The sequence below is a fragment of the Piliocolobus tephrosceles genome, chromosome 3, assembly GCF_002776525.5.
Source record: "Piliocolobus tephrosceles isolate RC106 chromosome 3, ASM277652v3, whole genome shotgun sequence".
In the NCBI taxonomy this organism is placed as follows: Eukaryota; Metazoa; Chordata; class Mammalia; order Primates; family Cercopithecidae; genus Piliocolobus; species Piliocolobus tephrosceles.
Window position 1 is genome coordinate 118181438 of NC_045436.1, and position 27888 is coordinate 118209325.

A 27888-nucleotide genomic window follows, 5' to 3' on the forward strand; every position below is an offset into this window, starting at 1 on the left:
ATTTCTTCTCTACAGTTAGATGCAACATTATAAAGCCAAGTCTTATGAGGTTGCAAGGAATTATAATTCAATTCAAAAAAGTCAATAAACTAATACACATAGGCAATATTGCAATGTCCCCATCTCAATGAGAATGTCCACCAAAAAATGTTTAAAAATTATCTGCACAACACAAGAAATATCTATACATTCTGACAGACAGAAGACAGTTTTGTTCTTACCACCCTCTCAAAATCACAGCTTTCTTCTATTTTCTTAACATGTGGTTGCCTGTATTAACTTCTTCAAGCTGGCCGTAGGGTGTTCCCCCAGTGCCATCTTCTCCATTTTTTTTTTCTTGAACGATCTGTTTTAGTTATCCTCATGCTGTTATTTAGATGAAGAATAGCTGCGCAACTTGGATATAGATCAACTTTTATAAAAATTCTATTACTGACATCACTACTACAATTTAATGTATTCATTTTTGTCTTACAAATGAGAGAAAAGGAGAAAAACACGCTCTGTGTATTTCATCTCTATGTCCTATTAGAGTTGGTTCTTATAACCCATGCTGCAGATCTCTCACTGGTAACACAGAGATATGTGTTCTTTGACCAGCACGATGTTATTTTCTAAAATGTTAATCAGTTGCCAATATTTAAAAATCACTGGTTTCACTAAGAATTAGAATTTCCAGCCTCTCTTTGAAGATCAGAGAATGAAGCAGTACTAGGTACACATTCACATGGGTAAAAGCAAAGCTGAGTGGCAACTGCTTCTTTCTGATGGAGCGTGAGCTCTCAGAAGTCATCACAGTCTCCCCACTGTGAGAAAGTCCAAGTTAGCTATGTGGAGAAGTCGTGAGGAGAGTATCCAGACCCCAAATATTCTGGACATCCTAGCTTAGGCACCAACACATGAGTAAAGAAGCTGTTGCATGACCTCAACCTCTGCTGCCATCTGACTGCAAGTGGATGAGGGACCAAAGAGAGAACCACTCAGCTGAGCCAACCCACCATCCAAACCATGAAAGAGAGTTATCAAATGGTTGTTTCAAGCCTCTAAGTTTTGGGGTAACATGGAATGCAGTGCTAGATAAGAACTAAAAGATGAAACTGCACTTGACAAACTAAAATATAATTGTATAATTTCTCCCTTTTTACTTAGGTCAACATAGATGTTATAATCTCCATAGTATTTTTGTATTTAGACAAAAATCTAAAATATGCATGTGCCCAGGAAAGAAAACCAAAGTAGAAAACAAGCAATCCTATGGAATCAGCTGCATTTTTTAAAAAATAAGCTGGCTGGCATCACTTATGAATACCACATATATTATACAATACTATACAGTAAAGTGGAAGGAAAAGTGGGAAAAGGGCTTCAATCTGGTCCTTTTCATAGGAATATAACTTCATTCACTACTTTGTATTCATCACCTAGCACACTACCTTTTTTCAAATGATTGGATCAACTAAAAGTAATTTTGGACAAATTTTTCTGGTTGGTGGAGGGAATCAAAAACATCTTTTCTGTCACTAAAACTTTAGCTATTATTGTTGCAAAGGGAAGGTAATGCTATCTGCGAAGTAACCAACTAATTGTGGTTACAATTAATCATAGAAAATAAGTCAAGCCAGAGTCGTTACAGCATAAAGAGAATCAGGTCCACCTACAGGAGATATAACTGTTCGCTTGTATTCATTAAAACCAAATTATACTGGTAAACATGCAAACCCAACTTTGAGCAAATCACTCAATGGTTCCATGCTATTTGCTCACGTGTAAAATTAAGCTAATCATACATTCCTGAAGAAAGTGTAATCATCAAGTTTAACAGAATATGTTTCACATAGTCAAAGTAGTAGAAGATCTAAACCTTGTGCACTGTACAAAATTAAAGCAGCTGATATGCTTTTGCTCAAATAGAATTGTATATCCTCATTTCCTTCCCTTCCTTTCCCCACTTGTGACTCAAGCCAGATTTCATCGAGCTATTTTTATAATTACTAAAATGCTGGAAATACAGCAGCAGGCCAGAAGCAAAGTAAAATGCAGCATCCAGCAAAAGAAAGAAAATCACGCTGAGTAACTGAAAGGCCATCTGCTTGTAACTGAGCTGTAGGGGTGAGGAAGGCAATCTGGGCTGTACTATTTGTGTCCTCCTCAAAACCATACCCACCTGCATGTTGTCAGTGGCATCCCCAAGCAGTCCTCCAAAAGTGATAGCATTAGTTACAGTTGCCAGATAAATGAAGAGAATTGCCGAAAGAGCTTGAATATTTAAAGCATCATAAAAATCACTGGCAAAAAATGGCACTTTCCTCTTTATGTCTTTAATTAGTCCACCACAGAACCTGGGCAGAGAGAATGCAAACATCCACTAAATGTAAAGTAAATTACCATCAAATTAATCAAGAAGTAGCTCATTAAATCAAACATAACATATTTAAAATGCTTGAATCAGTGACAAGATACTAGTTAACCACTTATGATGAAACCAGAAAACTATAAAGGAATAAATTTTCTTCTATCTCTTTCTTTTTGGGTCACCAAATTAGGTGTCACATTTCCTGAAGACCAGCCAGTTGGCCTTTAGAAAAGAGTGAACTGTGTAAATACATTAACATTTATCATTGCCTAGAGAAGAACGTCCAAATATGTGAGCAGATCATATAAAGGCCCTTCATCATCTTGCCATAGTACCCTTTCCACTCTCATTCATTCACTCACTCATTTATTCATCCATTCTTTCATCCTCAATAAATGCCATTAAGCACTTGCAATATGCCCACACTCTGGCACTCTTCTGAGTGCTGAGGATGTTTTGTTCACAACAGTGAACAACATGCATCAAAAAAAAACTGCTTTCATGGAGTTTACTCTGGGGACCAAAAGGAGGCAGACAATAAATGAATAAATGCAACACATAGTGATACAAATCAAGAGAAAAAATAAATGGGGAAGAGCATTACGTAGTACTGGAGAAAGGGTGGTTGAAATTTTAGATAGAGTGACCAGAAAAGGTCTCCAAGAAGGTGACTTTAGGGTAAGGACATGAAGGAACTAAGGGAGGAAGCCATGCAGGTGTGTGATGGTAGGAAATGCAGCTGAGCCCCATGACATGTGTCAGCAGGTCAGTTGAGTGACTTGCACATCAGTCTACTCACCCTCCCAACCAAACCTCAAACCTCAGTCTTCCCCAGGGTTTCTGCCTAGAATGCCCTATTCCAAAGCTCAACAGCTCTCTGAAGCCTTGACCTTGCACTTCTAGTTCATATTTCTACTCTTGGCTATCACACTTTATTTTTAGGATTGTCCATCTATCTGCGCACCCACTGGACCTTAGCCACACTCAGTGCCCTGCTCCAGTTTTCTTAGTATTCACAGGGTTGTGCATGGTACCAGGCATACTACAGACACTCGGTTTAGCAAAGGTGAAACATAAAAGAATGAAATATATTCTGATTAAATTAAAAATTAAATCCCAAAACTCATATCTGTAGAAAAAGGAAAGGCTATTCCTAATGGAAATAATTTTCAGAAAACTATTCAAAGAAAGGTTAAGGGAGGAGAGGAGAGAAGATTTTATGTTCTCTATCCTTTGAGAATAAAGGAGAGGGGAATAATATCCTGTTAATCTGGGAGAGAAATCCAAGCAGGTCATCAGGAGAATGAAATAACTTCATTTCATTCAGATTCAATTGCATATTATAATGACATACCTTTTCATTTTCAAAAACCCTCCAGTGTTTTTAAAAAGTCACATCTTCATAAAATAAGTATCCTACTTAAAATCTTACTTAACACCCAATAAAAGGAAGAATCTAATGGGAGGGAAGGAAGAGTTATCATGGAAAGAAATTAGCTGAAGCAATTTAGGAAACCTGAATTCCCAACCGTAGGCTAAGGAGGCAGAACAGTGAGAACTCATTCCTGTATCATGTTACTCACTTTTAAATACACATACAGGTGAGAAATGGAATTATGAAAGCCAAGAGGTGAAGGCTGGTACATCTGTCAGTCCTCCGCCATCTCTCTGACCCTAACATGCCCTCAGTCATTCTCCCCTAGTTTTGCTGGCTTTGCTGCCAGCCCTGCCACACACCAGACACTCTATTGCAGCCCACTTCCACACACACACCACACCCACATGGTCTGTCTCCCGCCTCCTGTAGCACTTTCTTCAAACGTTGCCATTCTCTGTAAGGCCTTCTCTGACCAGTCTTATCTAAAATTGGAATACAATACTCCCATCCTCAAAGTCCCTACTTCTGCCTTAATTTTCCTCATAAAATCATCACCACATTTACTTATTCACTTATTGTTTGTCTTCTCACTACAATATAAGATCCTTATGGGATTACAGTATCATTTAATTCACTGCTATATTCCCAGTGCCTGTGACAAATAGGTATACCGCAAATATTTGTTGACTGAACAAATGAACAAACTAGTGAATAATATGCTGATAGAAAGATGAAGGGAAATTTACATTTAAGGAGAACCTCATCATGAATGGCAAAGGAAACTGTCAGTTACCGTCCAGTTCGCTGCAATTCTTCACAATCCCCATGTCCTCCTCCTCCGTGTCCTCCATCATGAGGTGTATCCCCATTCATCTGAACATTTTCTCCACCTGAGTACATATTCTTTCTAAGCAAGACAACAGAGCCCAAGAGTATATTAGTTTATTTTATTCATTTGTTTCTTAGCTGTATCATGCTCTGGCTAATGGAGAGATGGAGTGAAAACCCTTAAGGTGAAAGACTGTTATTTCTTTCTGCTATCTAACAGATAATTCTTTAAGTGTTACATTTAGAACCAACACAAATGACTGGATGAATAGGAAAGTTGAATGAACTGTGTGTTTGTGTGTGTGTGTGTGTGTGTGTGTGTGTGTGTGTGTGTATATATATTTTTTTTTTTTTTTTTTTTTTTGAGATGGAGTTTTGCTCTGTCACCCAGGCTGGAGTGCAGTGGCGTGATCTTGGCTCACTGCAACCTCCGCCTCCCAGGTTCATGCCAGTCTCCTGCCTCAGCCTCCCGAGTAGCTGGAAATACAGGCACCCGCCACCAAGCCCGGCTAATTTTTCGTATTTTCAGTAGAGACGGGGTTTCACCGTGTTAGCCCAGATGGTCTCGATCTCCTGACCTCGTGATCTGCTTGCCTTGGCCTCCCAAAGTGCTGGGATTATAGGTGTGAGCCACCGTGCCCGGCCATGAACTGTGTATCTTAAAAGAAGGAAACTGTTTCAACTGGGAAAAAATAGATTTCTAGAAAATTGTTTCTCTTCAACTATTTTACCCAATTTCTTAACTGTGTACATCTACAAGGACTCATCTTCAGTAAATTTGTGTTTCCAGAAATACAGGGGGTCCCCAAAACATCCTCTAAGAATGTCTGTGATACATTCCCATGTAGTAATCTGAGATCTCCAATATATAATAACTGAAGAACATCATACCACATAACATTTATTTTACAGTGTCAAGGAAATGAGAAACCAAGGCACACAAGTGATCCATCTGAGAAAATACATCCAGTTACACAGGAACCTGAAAATATTAGAACAATAGGTTGACTTCACTTTTTTTTTTTTTTTTTTTTAATACAACTTCCTTCTCAGGGTCATCCCAGCAACTGAAAATTACCAACTGCCTATAATTTACCTTTTGTCAGAGGATGGAAGACTCTTAGGAGGCTCTATCCTAATTGCTGGATCCCATTCCCCAGGTGGAAGGACAATGACTTCATCTAGGAACTCATCAATCCCAGCAATCAGGTCGTGCCTGTCTTTTGCTTTATAAGCAATGTCATGGAACACCTAAAGAATAATAAAAGATGTGTTCATCCAAAAAGAGAATGCTGTACATGCTTCACACCATGTCCAGCCTGAAGAATGCAGCCCATAACAACTGTGCCATTAATATTAATCCAGCCATGCTCTGAGAGTCCCTATTATTCAGCCTGTCCCCCAAAACATAGGCATTCAGACTATGATTTCAAAGAATAGAGGCAGAGGCCTGAAGAAACAGCTATGTTTTTATGTGGTTTTTTTCCTACCAATAATACAGAACAACATTGCCTTTCAGCTCCCACTGGTATGTACCACTACTGATACAGTTGCTATGGAAGCCAGATTAAAATGGCTTGGAGAAATATACTGAAGAGTCACTCCCTGAAATAAAAACTACTGGGATAAAAATTGCTGATAACTCAAGAAGGAAAAGATCAAGCTGAGTGTTAAGATCGGGTTAAGACCCAAACACTGAGTTCTCAAACACATAATGTGAGACATTTAAAAAAGAAAAATCTGGGTTATATTGGCAGCACATTAACCAAAGGGCCTTAAATAGTCGATCATCTGTCTATCTTTTAGCAAGGCAACAACTAACGCATCTAATGCAGCAAGTGCTTCATATCTTTTATACAGATCTCCAAAGAAAGAGGTTCCAAAATGTACACAATCCTTTCTGTCAATCATTCCATTTTTCTAACGCAGCTGATGAACTGAAATTTCTTTACGCATAACCCAAATCTTTCATACTTCATAAGTCAAATTCTTTAGTCTTCAGAAGAGAAGATGGTCCCTGTTCAATACCCTTACCTATTCTTAAAGATTACAACTAAACCACTTCTCTAGGAAAAGAATTTTTAAAAGCTATCAATTAAGTAACATTTAATGGTCTGGGGGTTGTGGGGTTGAGGGGAGGGTGACACAAAATGCCAGCACATAATCTGTGGCTGATACAGCCATCCTCAACCTTATTTTCTCTTGCTGTTTCCCATGATAGAGGCTGGAAAGTCACAGATTCACTTTCCCAGCCAACTGTGCAGATAAAAGATGAACAATTTCAACTAATAAGATATAAGAAAAAGGCTGTCTGGGAAAGCTCTAGAACACCTGTTTAAAAAGGGAGATACAGCTAACATTACCACATCGTTCTTCCTACTTTGAATAAATACAGATAAGATGACTGGAGCTGATGGTAGGCAATGTCGTTTTACCATACTGACAGGAAAAAAAAAAAAAAACATGCTATTTTAGGATCATAAATTTAGCAAGAGCCTTCGCTCTTGATTTACCATTAAGCCATTATGTTAAAATAACCCCAGCAACTACCTGCCTCCAAACTTCCAAATAAATCCCAAATTGTTTAAGCCACTCTAAATCTCCTTGTTAAAGTTTCTTAATTGATATATCTAAGGAGAAAGTATTTTTTAAAACAGAGCTAAATTACAAAAATGCAAAAAATAAAATGAATCCACTGATATGAGTAAAATAAATGTTCCCTTGAGAGGAAAAAGCAGCATAGCCATAAAGCTCTCAGTCCCAGAACAAAATAGCTACCTGAGTAATAACCACATGGAACATCTATAACTAAGGTACCCCTTTCTCTACTTAACACATAGAAAAACCGACAAATCAAGCAATGAAGCAAAAGCAACACATTTGGGGGAATAGTAAGCCAGAAAGATCCAGGAGCAGAAACTAATGATCCTCTCTTATAACAGTATTTCTCCTCCTATGGGAATAGTTCAGAGTTTTGTCATAACTCAAATGCAAGTAACAACATCCAGGCTGTTATGAAAACAAATGGGGTCATAATTCCAAAGTACCTGTATAGATACTCTGCCATAATGGTTGCTAATGCATTTTTAGATGTCTATCATTCCTTCCCACAAAATAAGAAAACCATAAAAACATGTACTTTCTGATACCTAAGAAAAAATGCATTATCCATTTTATTAGACATTATTTTATAGAACCCATCATGTCTGAAACAATATAGTATACAGACATTTGAAGTCCCAGAATTAGTGTATTAAAACTTCAAGAGACAAAGTTCAAGTTAATACAATGACCTTGAACTTTTTTTTTCTTTCTTTTTGAGATGGAATCTCACTTTGTTGCCCAGGCTGGAGTGCAGTGGCACGATCTCAGCTCACTGCAACCTCTGCATCCCAGGTTCTAGCGATTCTCTTGATTCAGCCTTCTGGGTAGCTGGCATTACAGGCATACACTACCATGCCTGGCTAATTTTTGTATTTTTAGTAGAGGCGGGGTTTCACCATGTTGGCCAGGCTGGTCTCAAACTCCTGACCTCAGGTGATCCACCCACCTCAGCCTCCCGAAGTGCTGGGATTACAGGCGTAAGCCCCCGTGCCCAGCTGACTTTGAACTTTTTAAAGAATATTTAACATATATCAGTTTTAATAAATTAAAATATTTGGCAAAAGAAATGCAAATATGTTTTATTCCAAAAGAGTTTAGAAGCCCATAGAAAACCAAAATGGACTTTGGTTTGAAACCATATAGGACTCAGCTCACTTGTCTCAAATGACTGTACCTCAGGTTATAAGGAAGTGTAGTAACCACATAATTCTAACTGAATAAATTATGACAGCCAATTCACAGTATGACAACAACACAAGTAGGACATTCACAGAACTCCATCTTCCTGATTTCCTACCTCATCAGACATCAGGGTGGCAATGGCTCTGCCAATCTCATGGTAGGACTTGGCTTTCCCCTTAGGACCTAAGAGAATGAACAAGAACCTAATGGAAAAGGAAAGAAGCAAAGGCTATAACACACATTTCATCAACCTCAACGTACATAAAACTGAGAAATGTTTAACTTAGTTCATTAAAAGGTTAGGTCTAGAATTCACCTTTACAACAAAGGTAATATATTATTGGTAATACAGAATATACTCTTTTGCACTACTGCAAAACACAGTTCATTGTTCAGTTTATTTGGAGGCAAATGAGAATTTAGCATAAAAACCTGAGAAGCTTCTTCACTGAGCAGGAAAGGTGCACTTCAAGCACTTAATATGAGTCATTCAATCTTTCTATTTTAAACTTTTTTTCTCTCTCCATTCCTACTGATTTTCAGAATCTTTGGAACAAACCCATTAAGCACAATAACTAGAAAGACTTAGTGCATCTTCACATTTCTCTGACTTTTCCTTACCCAATATGGGCAGTGACAGATGATTGTCTCCACACTTTTAAGAAATATTTCTACTCAGAAGTGACTGGGAATCAGCAAAAACCAAGTCCTCTACAAGTAAGCCACATGCTGACAGCCAAAGTAAGGAAAGAGAAATATGAGAGAAATTCAAAATAAAGCATCATTCACAGACAGTCAAAACTCTTTTGTGGGTGCCCTCTTGTCATTTACCAACATTTTTTCTTCATAATGCACAAAACATTGCTCCATAGCAAACAGGTCCTGAGACATGCAATAAAAAACTTAACCCCAGTTAGGTTCACCTCTAACCATGTTGGAAAAAAATCCCTCATTGATCACACAGGGCCTTTGCCCTTGTGGCATGTCAGCACTGGGGATGAGGGAATCTGATAAGTAAATGAGTAAGAAAAAGTTTACAAAAAATATACAAGAGGTGGCACTGGATAAATTCCACCTTGATATTGATCATGTATCAGCTAACAAGGTGATAAGGAGGACAATAAAAATGGTAACATCATATGCCTGCTCAGCTTGTAAGGCCTCCAAAGCACTTCACATTCATCACTTTATTTACATTTCCATATGACCCTCTGCAATAAAGAAGGTATCCTATTCCCATTTAATGGTGAGGAAAGTGAGGCTGATGGAGGTTAATGGAAGAGCTCAAGATCTGTGCCTAGTAAATGACAAAGAGCAGATATATAGGCATTCTTACCTCCTGTTCTTTTCACCACATATTTCTACCTAATACTACCTGCCTAACTGATATACCAAGGTTGTGATTTAACAGAAGTCCAAAAAATGACTTCCACAGGTCACTCTGGGGAAAGAACTTCTCGATGCTTAGCCAGGGACAAGAAATCTTAGGTAAGATTTTTATGGTACCAGAAAGCTTGTCATTTTGCTTAGCAGAATTTTATTTTTAACTTAATTATTTATGTACCTCACTTCAAATGAAAAAGGATTTACAGCAAATACTTTAAAAAAATGTTTGGGTCTGTTCTAAAATGCCCTTGAAAGTATAATTAGTTTTTTTTTTAATCATAAAATTCAACCCAAAAGGTTTTCTAAAATCCCAGAAATGAAGAATGTGAAAAGGTGTCTGAAAGTTCGAATACTCAGGTTTTATACCAGAATAACCATAAAACCACTTAGCACTTATTTGCTTAGAAACCAGTTCTGAAGTGAAGTAGCACACTCACTTTCACGTGTTACCATAGTATATAGCAATCAGCAAGCACCAAAGTCTGTTCAAATATGAAGGAAGTCATTATTTGAATTGAATTTCAGCTCTTCTAACACTGAAGTTCAACTGACACTGAACTTTTGTTCCTTTGAAGCTGGCCCCTAATTATATGCCACTACGTATAGTATTATAAAGTGCTTCTTTAGGACTATAAAATGCATTTTTCTAAAGGGACTGATCAATGATTTGAGTGTAACAAACACAAAAAATATTTAATGATTAAGGCAAAATAATGCTTTAATCACATTCAGAAACACAAATACTGGTCACATTTCTCAATTTATTTTGCCTGTCTACAAATGGTCATCTTTCAATTCAATAAGGGTGTGGGTTTAGGCGAAAAGGAGCAGATGCTGTGCCACAAGGGAAAATATCTAACACCTGGATCCTTAGTACATTTTTAAATAATGGATTTCTTCTACTTCATTTATTATTATCTTCATGTATCTAAATACTAACTTTTCGGTGATGCATAATATCCAAAACTTTTCCAAACACTCTGTATCTCTTCCTACCTCTCCCTAGCGCCTCCATCATGATTATAGCTTACAAATACACATTATGGAAATGTATTTATCAACTGACACATGAGTTAATTATCAGGTTGACTATATAGCAACAAAGCCAAAACACTGTCTAGTTAGTAAGAAAACATTATTAATAGTCCTCAAGCATAAACTTTGGCAGGCAATGGGTATTCCAATAGCTGACAGAGTAATGAATGGAGCCTCCAAGTTACATCCTATGAGATGAGGACAGACATTTTCTATAAAAGATTTACTCTTTGTTCTCTGCTAAATAGAACCAGTCAAAGAATGAAAGGAAGCAGCAGATCAATGGTGTCTACGTGATAGCAATAAACCCAGTATATGAGAATTATATTGGTTTAGTAACACAGATATAAAAGTAGTATTTCTTTTTCCTGGGTAATGCAATTTTTATGTTTTAAAGAAGGTATTTCTTCATTAATGGAATAACACCAAGTGCCAAACCAACACGGTGGATATACCAGTTAAAATGTTCACATTACTCCAATCAGGAATAATTCAGTAAATCTGCCTCCTTAAAATGATACATAGAGAGAATCCAAGCATTCATAAGCAGCAGGAAACATAACCTCCAGCCAAAAATGTCATCTGGAGGAGTTGAGAACCTTAAGAAGCTTCTAATCTGGACCTCATTGTTAAAACGGGATAAGAAACCTGAGAAAACTGAACACAAAACAATCCAGCAAGTTGAAGTTTCCTCTGCTTGAAATATGTTTTCTCTCCTTTAACCTTCAAAGAAGCGAAAGCTGTTACAACTTTTATGATTGAAGTACATCCTGCCAAACTCGGCTTTTATAATGTACTGAAAACTCCTTTCATGACCCAAGCTGTTTTTTGTCAATGGACAGATGTTATTTTTATCCAGAAGCTTTTTTCTTTATTAACAAATTAGAGTAAACATCACATTTGTGTGACTGCAAGGGCACAGCCTACTTTGACAGCTTGGGAAAAAAATTTCTGTTACCAAGTTCTTTTTACTCACTCATAAATAGAAATAAGTCAGAGTTACAATTTTTAACACCATCTAGTTATCTGAAGAATCTTCATGAGGCCCTTTTCTACTTTTCTGAGCTTTTTCATATAGTTAATTATGCCTGCGGAGGATGCCTCCAGCATTCTCCACGACAAAAGGAAATATTAACCAAATAATCTGTGTCTGAAACCAATGGCCTATACTCACATTCACAAAATAATTATAGGCAGAAACAGAGCATCATATGAGAAAAGGAGCTGGCCTTCCTAAACCACTTGATGTTTTCGGAAAAAATATGCATCCCCCCATTTCCTGATACATCACAGCTATTTCTAGCATAAACTCAGCATGTACCAATCCTTTATATCCTTCTCTCAAAACAACAGTGAATTCAATAACCCATTATTCATCTTTATCAGCTTTGGAAAACGTGGCTAAACTGTGGTTTCCATAATGGATTCATGAGGACCACAAACCCACCATACCCAACTGCATTATATGCGGTAAATATTAATAGCAGCTAGCAATTAAACTAGTGGATATGACAAAATTGAACTAGCAGAACCTCCATCCCAATCCCTCTAAGTGTTCTTAATGGTTTTGACAATTAATCACAAACTACTTCTTTTACATAAATAATTATTTGTAACATATATATGTTACAAATATATGTAACATATATATTATTATATATATATATATAATCTTACAGTGCCACTAAGAAGGTAAACATTCTAAATTTTTAACAGTCTGGAGCTTACTTAACAACCAATTGCCTTACATGTGTAAATCAAGATCAGAAAAGCACAAACTAGGGTTTTTATTCTACTTTCTAAGAGAACCCTAAAACATTTTGTTCCAATCCTTTCTAGAATCTCCCTAGCATCTCCCTAAAACTCTTGCCTCAGATTCAGAAATCTATTTAAAGTTCTATTCCCAGCACTGATGCTGAATCTTCCCTTTGCCTTCATCTCTCAATTGTAAAATGGTATAAGAAGAACATACATCCCCTATATAGCTCAAAAATATGAACGAGGCTGGGTGCGGTGGCTCACGCCTGTAATCCCAGCACTTTGGGAGGCTGAGGCGGGTGGATAACTTGAGGTTAGGAGTTTGAGAACAGCCTGGCCAACATGGTGAAACCCCATCTCTACAAAAATACAAAAATTAGCTGGGTGTGGTGGCATGCGCCTGTAAACCCAGCTGCTCAGGAGGTTGAGGCAGGAGAATTGCTTGAACCAGGGAGGCGGGAGTTGCAGTGAGCTGAGATCACACCACTGCACTCAAGCCTGGGCGACAGAGCAAGACTCCATCCCACTCCCCCCCCAACAAAATATATATATATATATGTAGAGAGAGAGAGAGCGTAGTGGCCTCTGTGGACGACATAAGATGACAGCAAGCAAAGTGCCTGTAAGCTACTATGAAAATCATAAACATATCCTATCAAGTCACCAGAGATCAAAGAACAGGGTTTGTTTCCTTTCACATGAATGCCAAGAGGGGCCCTTACATATATAGACATCTACCCAGTTCATAGTCATCCAGCTGTAAGTGGAGGCTAAAACAAATCAAGCAAGTAACAGAGTAAATAGTGAAATTGGTGAACTCTACACAAGAAATGAGAGCTGCTAGAGTCATATTTCCTAGAAGGTGCATGGGGGTAATGCTGTTTATTAGCAATAGTAATAATCATTAATAATGGCAGCATAACTTTCCTACACCTTTAAAAGGAAAAATGACCATAAAAAGATATGTGCAAACACAGATTTTTCAGGTTTCCTTTCAGTACAATACAGTAGCAAGCACATGAAAACACATCACGAAATGTAGATGCAGTCCTTCATAATGCCTACCACATTCCTTGTGGGATTTCCTTTATTGGATTTCACAGGATGCAGACACTGTAAATGGCCCCACATTACCTACACAAAAAAAACTAATGAGACTCCCTACTTAGTGATTATGGCTTGTACCAGTTTAGAGGACAGCAAATGAATGAAACTATTTCCTGGAAAAATGTTAATATACAAGGATATATTGTTCAGATTATTGCCCCGAAATAGTCATATAATATCACTGAATTACATTGACTTGAATTGCCTGGCTCCTTTTGCTAATTTAAGTGATGCTGTATTTTACCTCTACACTAGCCCTACCATCCAGTATAAAAGAAAAAAGTCAGTGAGCAGACAGAAGTAAACGATAAGCAGAACACAAACATGGTCATGATTTGCTACTCAATGCATGCATATTTTGTTAAATAAAAAGCCTTTTAAAATATTTTTTATTTGTACCTTCTGAAGAAAAATGGTAATAAAAATGAAAAGCCAAGAGCAATTTTCTTTAACACTTCTCGGCATGTTTTTTTCTTTCAACCCCTAGTAAAGTTAGTCCAGAGAGACATAAATAAAGCCATAGGGGCACAGAGCTGGACTTCAGCCATTATCTGAGTCAGCTGTTCACCAGGTGACTGCACAGATAGAACCACAAGGCTCTGCTGGAATGTTTTCAAGCAAAAAGCTCTGTTACAGAAAACACAAATCATCATAATCCTATTAAGTGAATAAGCTATGATCATCTCTTTTCTACTGCTATTTGTCCAGTAACAGCCCTATGTATCATTCCTATTTTAAGTGTCTAAGAAATATATAAATGGGTTAAAAAAATACCTGTATGATGTGGAAGAATGGCCTGCAATCTATGAATTGAGAGGCCTAGAGAAAATTTTCTCTTAATTTTCCTCCTAACCAGGCTCTAAAGAAATCTTGAGCCTCTTTACACTGTTAGTTAATCATGCTCAGACCATCCGAGCTGAGGAGGATCCATGTTTCACTGAGGAGGATGCATAGCCCTTCCTGCTCACATGAGGAAACCTAAAGGAAATTCACCTGTCCTTGCCCTGGAACTCACAGAAAACAACTCCCCCGCCCCTAAACCACAAAAAAGTCCTACTCATGACAATTTTCTGTCAATCTAAAGACTACAAGTTTTCTTTAAACTGTCTGCAGCACAAATTTAAGTGAAACATTAACTTCTAGTCAACTGATTGCACTCCCAAGTCAAGCTTCATAACTCTGTGGAGCTCAGTTTCAGAGGCAGATGAAGAGGATGACTTATCAGGTACTATGCAGTGAAATGAGTACGTGATTATGATAATATTAACATATTTCACTTTAAAATAAAAATTTGCGACACAACATAATAGTGAAGTACGCAAATTTAAGTATACAGCTTGATGATTTTACCATATATACATGCGTGTGTATAAACCTACTACCAATTATCTGATAAAACAGAGTAAATGAAAGGAACTATGACCTCTGAACCATTTACTAACTGTATGACCTCGGACAAATTACTTAAACTTGTAGACCTTTCTTCACCTGTAAAAACCAGATAACTACAGTTTGTCCCTTAAAACATTATTGTTAACGATTAAGTAGAATAATCCATAAGAAGAACCTAGAACATTGCCCAATAAACTATTATAATTGCTATTATTATTATTATTATATAAGTGCCAAGAAATTTGATAGTATAAAAGTCAGTCATTATTTAAAGTTAAACCTCTCCAATGTGTTTGCACTAAATATTTCCTCATTCTATTGATTCTCCAGCCTGAGTGGGAGGAGATAATCCTATGAGCACATTGTAGAGCCCAGCAGGTAGGAGAGCAGCTTACCTTGTGGGCACAGGAACTTCAGTCAGGGCACCCAGCATGACAGCCTGCTGTAGCCTAACAAAGGCAATGAAAGGAGTATCCAAAAAGTTAACCTCCCCAACAAGCACGTTGGAAGCTTCTGCATCACGTGGCAATTTCTTCATGAATTTATTCTTCAGCTGCATGAGAAGAACCAAGGAAACACAATTTAGTTCCAGAGAAGGGAACAAAAAGAGCCTTCCCATGTATCACTCACAGGAAATTCCTTTTTACAAATTTACTTGCAACATGTTCCAGCTAGCCACTTTTATATTATGTTTAAACATTCTATTATAGTAAACATTTATCTGTACCTTGGATTCAAAAATATTGAGGGAATAATCACATGGTTTACATATAAAACAATGTATCATACAACTCCATTCATTTACATATTCATTCACTCAACGAAAACTTGCTAAAAATCTACTATAAGCCAGGCAATGCTATAAGCCTTAGGGAAACAGGGGTGGACAGACTAATTACATGCCCTCTTAGACTCATATAACCACAGGGGAAAAATAAAATATAAAGTGCTGATAAATACTAAGAAAAAAAAAAAACAAGTAAAAAAAGGTACTACTTTAGGCAGAGTGATAGGGGAAGGCCTCTGAAGAAATACATTTGACACTGGAGTAAAGATACAAGCTATGCAAAAATCAGAGGAAAGAACATTCTAGGCCAAAAGAATGGGAAATGCAAAGACTTTGTGACAAGAAGCTGCTTGGCAGTTACAGGAAAAGTAAGAAGCCCAGTGTGATGGAAACTGAAAGAGCAAAGGAGAGAAAACAGCAGGCAAAGAAGTTGCATAGGTAAGGGGTGAACCCGACTGTAGGACCCAATAGGCCACAATAAGGAGCTTTGGAAGTTTTAGGCAGGAATTACCTACCAAAAGCCCAAGGACAAAGACGGTGCAGGAAGACGTAAATTTGGGAGACATCACCATGTAAATAGTATTTGGTACCATAAGACAGGCTGGCACAATCCTGGGTGTGAGTGTAGACAGAGCAGAGGGGTGAGAGATAAGTCCTGGGTCACCCTAACTTTTATAGGAATAGGAGAAGATATAGGCAGAGAACACTGAAAAAGGAGAAGAAAACCAGGACTTCAACAGGAGCCAGGTGAAGAAACAGCTCAATAAGGAGAGTGAATCAGTTAAATCACAGGCTGCTGAAGGTTCAGGTAAGATGGCAGCTAAAAATGGACCAATGAATTTGGCAAGATGGAGGTGCTGGAGAATTTTTTTTTTTTTTTTTTTTTTTTTTTAATTGAGACGAGTCTTGCTCTGTCTCCCAGGTTGGAGTGCAGTGGCGTAATGGCGCGATCTCGGCTCTCTGCAACCTCTGCCTCCTGGGTTCAAGTGATTCTTCTGCCTCAGCCTCCCGAGTAGCTGGGACTACAGGCACATGCCACCATGCCTGGCTAATTTTTTTGTATTTTTAGTAGAGACAGAGTTTCACCATATTGGCCAGAATGGTCTCGAACTCCTGGCCTCGGGATCCACCTGCCTCAGCCTCCCATAGTGCTGGGATTACAGGCGTGAGCCACTGAGCCCGGCTGAGGATCTTGACAGGAGCAATTATAGTGGACACCAGAAAGTAAAGATAATTGTTTTGAGAAATGTTGCTACCAAGAAAAGCTGAGAAATGAGGAAGCTAGGTGAGGAGGGAATAAAATAGATTTCTTTCTTTCTTTCTTTTTTGAGATGGAATTATTATATTTACAAATAGAATGCATCTTGATACAAAATATTAAAACAACTGGTTGAGAAGTGAAAACATTTCATCAAATTTCTTATTTGGGATAATATAAATAGGTAAACATATATTAAGATTTGTCAACTTATAGAAAATGTAGTTCAAAAAGTTGTAAGGCAAAATTTCAGTATATTAGAGAAATATCATTTTAATTCATGGGTTAAGCCTTTTTGTTTTTCATAGTTCTCACTTTTTAATTTTAAAGGAGATGGTGATTGGGGAAAGAGGCAGACATTAGATTTTGAATAAATGTTACTACATTTCTAGTAGAGGATTTGAGATTATCTAAACATTACTAGTTATCAATTGATTCCATTTATCCATGACTATCTTATCTTCAAAAAAGCAGGTAATTGAGGACTTCTAAGCTTTTATTTCTCTAATTTTAATGCATCATTTTCATGAAGAAGGAAAAATCATAAGACTTGGTTTTGTCACTGACTCAATGACATAGTTTGTCAAAGAGTTACAATACTCTTTTTAAAGCTCCACAGACTTTTCACCCTGACTTTCTCACAGTAACCTTGTAAAGTAGTTAGGACAAGTCTTATTATCATACCGTAATACTGACTTTTTAAAAGAAGCTCACACAGTCAAACTTCTTAAAGCCCAAGTGTGGAGTGGAGATTAGAACTCTCATTTCTTTCTCTTGCATCTATCCTACTTAGTTTCAGCATGTTTGAGCACCATGACAAAAATAACTGCAAAGGTGCAGCACTTCTCTAGGCAACAAAATACGGCACTTTGAAAGGCAAAGTTACAATTACTTTTAGCCTTAATGATCACAGTCCATTTTTTCGAAACTGTCTTAATGGTGTAAAACCACATATTTGTAAAACCAAAAACAACATATTAAGGGGCCAGGTCTCTGTGAGCCCTGCACGAGCTGGGAGTGGCCTTGGGCAGCGGCAGTAGCAGAGAGCGAGGGAGCCTTCAAACCCTCACGGTTTCTTCCGCACCTCAAGATTTCTGCCGCTGCTTTCCTCCATCTGCCTCCTTGCGTGAGCTACCGACCTGAGCTGGGCTGCAGGAGTCCTGCCCACCAGAGAGAGAATAGGTGCTGCAGGAGCTCATTTCCTTTGTCGGGGGCTGGCTCAGTGCCCACACAAGGCCACACATGCATCCCACTCGGGGGCGGCTGGGCCTTCACTCCCATTTCCAAGATGGTGACTGCTAAGCGTGAACTCGCTAAGAATTTCACTTTGGAGGGGGCCGCTCATCCCAGTAAGATCTCCATTACAGGAACTAGAACAGTTGGCATGGCCTGTGCTCTCAGCCTCTTATTAAAAGGTTTGGGTGATAAACTTGCCTTTGTGGATGCTGACGAAGGCCAATTGAAGGGTGAGACAATGGATCTTCAACATGGCAGCCCTTTCATAAAAATGCCAAACATTGTTTCCAGCAAAGATTACTGTGTCACTGCATAGTCCAACCTAGTCATTATTACAGCAGGTGTACCAGCAAAAGGAGAAACACGCCTTGATATAGTTCAATGAAATGTGACCATTTTTAAATTACTTATTTCCAGTATTACCCAATACAGTCGCCACCATAAACTGATAGTAGTTTCGAATTTAGTGGATATTGTAACTTAGTATCCTGGAAATTGAGTGCATTTCCCCAAAACCGTGTTATTGGAAGTGGCTGTAATCCGGACACTCCCCGTTTCCGTTTCTTCATTGGGCAAAGGCTTGATATCCACTCTGAAAGCTGTCATAGGTGGATTCTTGGAGAGCATGGAGACCCAAGTGTTCCTGTGTGGAGTGGAGTCAGTATTGCTGACGTCCCTCTGAAGGATCTGAATTCAGATACAGGAACTGATAAAGATCCTGAACAATGGGGGAAAGTCCACAAAGAAGTGATTACCTGTGGCCATGAGATAGTTAAAACGAAAGGTGTACTAATTGGGCCACTGGCCTATCTGTAGCTGATTTAACAGAAAGTATTCTGAAGAATTTTTTTTTTTTAATAGAAAACAACAACGAACATTTTTTAATAGGCAAACTCATTTCCCATTGAGATGTCTTTCACTGCAGTGGGAAAGAGCAAGCACACATAGCCTGGGTTTTAATGACATGACATTGTCAATGGGAAGTTACAAGGAAAAAAAAGGTGCATTTGATTTATTAGTGAATTCTGGAAGGATTATAGATAACTTGTCAGAATTTATTTCAAATGAATATTTGTTGAGAATTAATTATCTCTAAGTCATTGAGCAATGAAATGAATCTAGAAGTCCATCAGAGGAATTATCTTTGCATCTCCTAAGTAGTAGCCAGCACTGACTTTGGTCTCTGTTTCATACTGGTCAATAATTCACATTGCATGAGCTGATTAATCTAGTCGATGGTTTTCTATTAGGTTAGGGCAAAATTTTTTTTATACTTTAATTTCTGGGGTACATGTGTAGAACGTGTAGGTTTGTTACATAGGTATACATCTGCTATGGTGGTTTGCTGCACCCATCAACCTGTCATCTACATGAGGTATTTCTTCTCCTAATATTATCCCTCCCATAACCCCCGACCCCCTCACAGGCCCTGGTGTGTGATGTTCCCCTCCCTGTGTCCATGTGTTCTCATTGTTCAACTCCCACTTATAAGTGAGAACATGCAGTGCTTGATTTTCTGTTTTTCTGCTACTTTGCTGAGAATGATGATTTCCAGCTTCATCCATGTCCCTGCAAAGGACATGAACTCATCCTTTTTTTACGGCTGCATAGTATTCCATGGTGTATATGTGCCACATTTTCTTTATCCAGTCTATCATTTATGGGCATTTGGATTGGTTCCCAGTTCTTGCTATTGTGAACAGTGCCACAATAAACATACATGTGCATGTGTCTTTATAGGAGATTGATTTATAATCTTTGGGTACATACCCAATAATGGGATTGCTGGGTCAAATGGTATTTCTAGTTCAAGATCCTTGAGGGATCACCACACTGTCTTCCACAATGGTTGAACTAATTTACACTCCCACCAACAGTGTAAAAGCATTCCTATTTCTCCACATCCTCTCCAGCACCTGTTGTTTCTTGACTTTTTAAAGATCGCCATTCTAACTGGTGTAAGATGATATCTTATTGTGGTTTTGATTTGCATTTCTCTAATGAACAGTGATGATGAGCTTTTTTTCATGTTTGTTGGCTGCATAGATGTCTTCTTTTGAGAAGTATCTGTTCATATCCTTTGCCCACTTTTTGACGGGGTAGTTTGTTTTTTTCTTGTAAATTTAAGTTCTTTGTAGATTCCAGATATTAGCCCTTTGTCAGATAGATTGCAAAAATTTTCTCCCATTCTGTTGGTTGCCTGTTCACTCTGATGATAGTTTCTTTTGCTGTGCAGAAGTTCTTTAGTTTAATTAGATCCCATTTGTCAATTTTGGCTTTTGTTGCCATTGCTTTTGGTGTTTTAGTCATGAAGTCTTTGCCTATGTCTGTGTACTGAATAGTATTGCCTAGGTTTCCTTCTAGGGTTTTTATGGTTTTATGTCTTATGTTTAAGTCTTTAATCCATCTTGAGTTAATTTTTGTATAAGGTATAAGGAAGGGATCTAGTTTCAGTTTTCTGCATATGGCTACCCAGTTTTCCCAACACCATTTATTAAATAGGGAATTCTTTCCCCATTGCTTGTTTTTGTCAGGTTTGTCAAAGATCAGATGGTTGTAGATGTGTGGTGTTATTTCTGAGGCCTCTGTTCTGTTTCATTGGTCTATGTATCTGTTTTGGTACCAGCACCATGCTGTTTTGGTTACTGTGGCCTTGTAGTATAGTTTGAAGTCAGGTAGCATGATGTCTCCAGCTTTGTTCTTTTTGCTTAGGATTGTCTTGACTATGTGGTTCCATATGAAATTTAAAGTAGTTTTTTCCAATTCTGTAAAGAAATTCAATGGTGATTTGATGGGAATAGCATTGAATCTATAAATTACTTTGGGCAGTATGGCCAAATGTTCACAATATTGATTATTCCTATCCATGAGCATGGAATATTTTTCCATTTGCTTATGTCCTCTCTTATTTTGTTAAGCAGTGGTTTGTAGTTCTCCTTGAAGAGGTCCTTCAAATTCCTTGTCAGTTGTATTCCTGGGTATTTTGTTCTCTTTGTAGCAATTGTGAATGAAAGTTCACTCATGATTTGGCTCTCTATTTGTCTATTGTTGTTGTATAGGAATGCTTGTGATTTCTGCACATTGATTTTGTCTCCTGAGACTTTGCTCAAGTTGCTTATCAGCTTAAGGAGATTTGGGGCTGAGACGATGGGGTTTTCTAAATATACAATCATGTCATCTGTAAATAGAGACAATGTGACATCCTCTTTGAATAATCTTAGGAGGGTGCATCCAGTTTCCACCATAATTAAGGGCTTTTATGGGATAAATGAAGTAATATTCCTTAGCATTCCTTGTACCCTGGGACAGAAGAGCATTACACATCTTATAAAGATCAAGCTGACCCCTGAAGAGGAGGCCCAGTTGAAAAAGAGTGCAGAAAGACTTTGGGAATTTAGAAGGAGCTCAAGCTTTAAAATTGTTTAAAGCTACCAGTCTGAAGGGTTTTTTTGTTGTTTTGTGGTAGCAATCATTTTATTTTTAAAATTGTTGTATTAGTTTTATACTTTTTACCTGAAAAAAATTTCAAAAGTACCTGCAAAATAGAGTATGTAATAACAAATTCCTGTGTATCAATCACTCAACTTTATCAGATCTTACTCTTATGTCATGTTTGTTTCCATCTTCATTTTTAAAGAAAAAACATCCCACAACTACAATTGAGTACATCCCAACTCCATTTCCTTCACTTTTTCCCTAGCGTTCTAAAACCAGTGTTTATAATTCTTATGTAAAATGTATTATACATGTGTATGGGCATACACATGATATAGTATTGTTTCTCAGGCATTTAAGTTCTTTATAAATAGTATTATACTCAATGCATCATTCTTTACTTTGCTTTTTGAATTCAACATTATGCTTTTGAGAGAAATCCACACTGATGAAAGTAGCTCTACTATATTCATTTTAAGGGCTGCATACTACTTCACTGTAACAATATATCACAACTTATACATCCTACTGTTTGGCAGTTATAAATATTTCTGCAGTGTTGCAATGAACACCTTATAATATTTTCCTTATGACCTCAATATTTGAGCTTGTTTAATATGTATAACTAAAAGTAGAATTCCTGAGTCTTAGAGAAGTTCCTCCTGGTTCCCAGCTAAAGACTTCATGACTAAAAACACCAAAAGCAATGGCAACAAAAGCCAAAACTGACAAGTGGGATCTAATTAAACTAAAGAGCTTCTGCACAGCAAAAGAAACTATCATCAGAGTGCACAGACAGCCTACAAAATGGGAGAAATTTTTTGCAATCTATCCATCTGACAAGGGGCTAATATCCAGAATCCACAAGAAATTTAAACAAGTTTACAGATTTCTTTTTTTTTTTTTTTTTTTTTTTTTTTGAGACGGAGTCTCGCTCTGTCACCCAGGCTGGAGTGCAGTGGCCGGATCTCAGCTCACTGCAAGCTCCGCCTCCCGGGTTTACGCCATTCTCCTGCCTCAGCCTCCCGAGTAGCTGGGACTACAGGCGCCCGCCACCTCGCCCGGCTAGTTTTTTGTATTTTTTAGTAGAGACGGGGTTTCACCATGTTAGCCAGGATGGTCTCGATCTCCTGACCTCGTGATCCGCCCGTCTCGGCCTCCCAAAGTGCTGGGATTACAGGCTTGAGCCACCGCGCCCGGCCTCAGATTTCTTTTTTAAATGGGAGATATTACAGCACTTTTGGGATGTAAGTGAGAATGATCTAGTAGAGACAGATTAATGCTGCAGGAGAGATAGGGGATAAATGCAGAAGCAGTTTAAGCATCTTTAAACTATTGAAAAGAGACAATATCCACATCACAGGTAGAAAAGTTAGCTGCAGATGGGAACACACAGAGTTTATCAATCCTAACCAGGGAAGGCAGACTAGATGGGACTAATGGGGGAGATTGGGAGATTTGGTGGGACGACGATGCAGATTTCTGAGGACTTATTTTTGCAGTTAAATACTAGTGAGCTAATGGTGAGGAGGAGGAAGTTGTGTGGGGTTTTGAGAAAAGAAGGCACAAAGTGGTTTTCTTGGAGAATGAAGGCTGCTTAATTAACACAGTCACTTTGAAAGCTTATCTTATAGGTGTTATTCTGCAGTACAGCTTAATGAAAATATTTCAACAATTCCATAATTGGAATGGAGATAAGAATTTTGGAAGACCATTCAAAAGACACAGACCTCTGATATATACTTATCCCAATATAAATATCCCTCCTCTCAAATCAAAAGTACCAGTGAACTTAATATTTTATATAATGGATTGTTGTGGAGATGCAAGTGGCAGGCATAACCCCATCTCCCCATTAATAAAAAGGTTATATCAACATTTTGAACTTCCTTTTCAGAGTTCTTAATTAGGGAAAATAAGTGGCATGAGAACTAATCCCTAAGCTCCATAACACTCTGTAGGTTTTTTAAAGATTTTTTTTTAATTTGACACTTCATATAAGAAGAAAGCTGTGAGGCAAAAAAGCAAGGAACTTAGGGCTAAGAATTTAGTGGAAACCAAGAAAAGAAAAAGAAAAAAAAAAGCAAAGAGAAGGTATATATATCTTACATGCTACAAACAAAATCACTTCTAAGCAGTAGGAAATTTTCCAAAGTTTCTCCCATTAATCCTTCAAGAAACACTAATATTTAAAAAAAAAAATTGTTACATCTTACAGATACGAAAAGAATAGCCATGGGAATGGTTTAAAAAAACATCAAGTTGCCAAGACTGTTATTATTACCTAAGGAAGTTGCAATTATAAATTGTCCCCTATAACACAGAGCAGAATGTGGAATATGGCCAAGTGGCCCAAACCCACACGACATAACATTTCTAGAATAATCTTCCTCACTCTCTCCAGAGACAGTTCCCATTATGAACACAGAACACAAAAGTCTCTAATAATCTGATTTCACTTCCCATTTTCTCCAGCAGACTCCTTGCTTGAGTTAGGCAGCTGACCTGATCATAATCCTCTTCTGTTTTATATACTTACACTCCTACACTTCTTATCAAAAATTGCCTTTTCCTCACGCCTGTCTTTTATAAACAGCCTTTAGAGCTCAGCACAGGACTTTCTACTATCTCAGCCCAATTCCTTGGGAACTTCATAAGTGCTCATTTCTGAATCAATTTTTGCCAAAGTGTCTTTTCCCAAGTTTCACAAGGGTAAGAGCAGTTTATTCTCCATGGTACCAAACAGTTGCTTTGCATATCATTCAGCTGTAATAAATATTACGAAGGAATGGACTCTGTAGCACTAAAATCAGGCCAAAAGACCATAGAAAGCCCAAAGAAATAAGGATTTTAGGGTTCAATCTGGAACCTACTGACTGGATTTATCACAGCAACTACGTTGCTCACAACACATGCAGATTATCTCACAGTTGACTATATTCTTCCATAAATCATTTTACCAGTACTGCAATCACTATACCCATACTCAAAAATTAGGAGTATATATTTGAAGGCAATAGCTAAGAGAAACCAATAGCTATTCTAAAATAAAAATGTGTGGTGCCTGAACAGCTGCTCTCACATAATTCAGCTGTAATAAATATTATGAAGGAATGGACTCTGTAGCACTAGAAATCAGACCAGAAGACCATAAAATGCCCCCAAAAGTTAGGATTTTAAAGGTTAAATCTGGAACCTACTGCCCACACTCTACCCTCCATGTCCTCCATGGTCTTCTCCATGCCGACACTCTACTCTCTATGTCCTCCTTCAGACATACCAGGCACACTTGCCCCAGGTCCTTCATATCTGCTGTGTCCTCTGAATGGGATGTATGCAGGGCTCCCTCCTTCACTTCCTTCTGATATTTAATTGTTACAGTCTCATCAGAGAGGCTTTCCCTGGACACACTAAAATTTCAACTCCCTTCTCCCCACAGATAATTCTACTCTTCTGCTTTATTTTATCTGCCTTGTACTTATTGTAGTCAAACATACTGTTTTCCTTTTCATTTTTATTCATTTTATTCACATGTTGCCTTTTTATTACACTGCAATGTAACCTCCCTGAAGGTAGGAATATTCATTTATTTTGTTCAGTGTTATGTCCCTAGTGCCTAGAAAAGTGCCTGAGGAGCCGAGGAAACAGGTTCAACAAATATTTGTTGAATGATGAGTGATGGCTATTATTTCTGCTCTTCCCAGCAAGCCTTCCTAACTCTCTTCTTAAAGAAGTGGCTTCTACACATCGCACCCAGGCCACATATGTGGCCAAAAGACCTAGATATAGCCAATCTTAGTAAACTCCTCCCTGACGAGAGTGATTGGTCTACAGGATGGAGGCCAATCACAGGGACCAAATCTTTTGGAAAAATCAATATCTAGAAGTGTAGAAATCAACATGTTCCTTTTCAGCTGAGGTTGTTCCCTATCATGTTGAAAGAGCACAAGACCATCCACACCAGGAAAGAGTGGGGTCAGCACCCAAAATGTAACCAGCAGAGTCAAAAGAGGAAAATGGATGAAGAGAAAGAATGTTGAGTCTCCAGTCTCAGTCAGTGACATCCTGCAGCTTGTCTGTTCTGTGAACTCACCAAGAATTCTTCCCAGTTACATAAGCCACTAAATCTCCTTTTGGGCTTCAATTAACTTGAGGTGCATTTCTGTCTACTGCAGAGCCCAGATACAAAATATATTTGTCAGATAAATGTGAGGAACAGCAGGTTAAATGAAATTAAACAACTGTCTATACTACAGATTTTTTTTTTTTTTGAAACTTTAGTATACCTAGGAATGCTTTATCTCCCATGGGGAAATAAATAAAGCACATTATAATACAGAATCAGAACAGAAAATTCTGCTTTGGACAGAAATTTTCTCATCTTCCATTCTAATCCCACTCTCAAGTGTACTTAATGGTCCTCAGACTTTATGGGTGCTTACAATGTTCAAAGCCTGGTAACAGGAAGGCACTGTAGAAAACAGACACCCTGTAATGCTGCAATGAAAAAGGAAACATAAATGCCATATGAAAAGTACACTGTGCAATGGGAGGTCACAAGACACACCAATCACACCTAGTAACAGAATTCAAAAAAGGTTCTTCTCTAAGTCAAAGTTCAAAAATCTCTCCCATAATTTTGGTTTATCAAACACTGATTCACACATTATCTTTTCCAAGTACAATAATATCTGATAAAGGAAAAGTAATGGCTAAAGTATGAAAACCAATTCTAGGCTTATACAATAAACTGTGAACAGTAATAAAGTACTAGAAAAAAATGTAAAGATTAAACAAAAAGGTAAATAGGACCAGGAAATATAAAGAACAATAAAAGATAAAACAAGAATAGAATATATGGCTTTCATATCAGGTTGAAATCACAATAAGTGCAATCTGGACTGAATTCCTAAGGTAAAATTGAACATTCCTTTCTTATAGATTGTAACTTGTTTCTTTAAAAAATAACCAGCCTGGACTTTATGCACGGTCAACTACAAGAACACACAGAGTGAAAAAAAAAAAAAAAATTCCTTTAGCCAACGTAGGCTTCAGAGGAGTGAATTTTAAATGGCTACCTTGTGGTAACTACAATTATTCAAAAATACTTTGATTAGTTCACTGATTTTGTGACCTTTTTGTCTTCACCAGGCTATTAACACCGGCCCTGTGAATCCAGTTGTTACATTCCAGGTTCCTTTCACACTAGCCTGTATTCTTTCTTCCAGAGTATAGTCATGCTATGCTTACTCAGAAGTATATATTTTGCCTTCTGCTATAAATGTTTTATCTTACAATTTTTTTAACCTTTCTTATTTTCTGAGTGGTTTTCTAACAACAACCCAGCTATCACAGTATTAGCATAAGAGGTCACTTAACTTGAGATGACAGTTCTGTGTGATGATGGAAAAGTTATTCATACACAAGTAATATGCATCACACACAGCTATTTTTAAAGTTCAATCTTTCACACTCCACTCAGGTCTTGGATTCTTCTGCCTTCTATGAAAGCAGTTTACATATTTTAGGTTTTCTATATGGGTGGGATAATCATATGATTAATATTATGTCCTCCTAGCTTCCTTAGCATTGCTCTCAGACCTGCAGCATCACCTGTAGGTCCAGGATATTATAGTATTCCTCAGTCACTGGGCAGATATTTAAACTCTACCTCCTTTTCTCTGCCGTTTTTCTGCATGTGTTAAAATAACTGCATCAATAATAAAGTGTTATTTATAACCAGGAATACTCACGATTTGTCCTTTAAATCTGATTTACTAGAATGTTATCCTGTAGGCTCTTCAATGTCCTTGCTATAAATGACATTATAACATCATCTAAACTTGAGTATACTTTCTCATTCTTTTTACAAAGCTTACACCCATTGCTGTCTTATTCTATACATTATCTTTTCCCCTCTGTGAGAATGATTTTAATCTTCAAATCTGTACCTGTTTTCTATTTACCCTGCCTCATGTCCACATGCTAACATTCACCTGTTTTCCTGGGCAAAGATCTGATTTCTGGCATTCTTATTGTTCTTTCCTCTCTTCATTTCTTCTTCTTAGCTTATTTTCTCTTCTTCCTGCTAATTTTCTCCTGTCCCCCACCCTCCCATTGTCTTTGGGTATTTTCAGCTCTTATTTTTC

At 37.7% G+C, this 27888-nt stretch overlaps 1 protein-coding gene and 1 pseudogene across 3 annotated transcripts in view; one reads left to right on the top strand and one right to left on the bottom strand.

The window, feature by feature from the left end:
- Positions 1-27888, bottom strand: part of SLC4A4 (solute carrier family 4 member 4) — a 396122-nt gene that overhangs the window by 126834 nt on the left and 241400 nt on the right. For all 3 annotated transcript variants that reach the window (XM_023190242.2, XM_023190244.3, XM_023190245.1), the window contains exons 8-12: positions 15419-15576; positions 8461-8548; positions 5656-5810; positions 4525-4638; positions 2165-2339 (exon numbers count right to left, since the gene is read on the bottom strand). In XM_023190242.2, coding sequence (XP_023046010.1) covers positions 2165-2339; positions 4525-4638; positions 5656-5810; positions 8461-8548; positions 15419-15576 — 690 coding nt within the window. The remainder of the gene's footprint in view (positions 1-2164; positions 2340-4524; positions 4639-5655; positions 5811-8460; positions 8549-15418; positions 15577-27888) is intronic.
- LOC111524928 lies at positions 18247-21730 on the top strand (annotated as a pseudogene).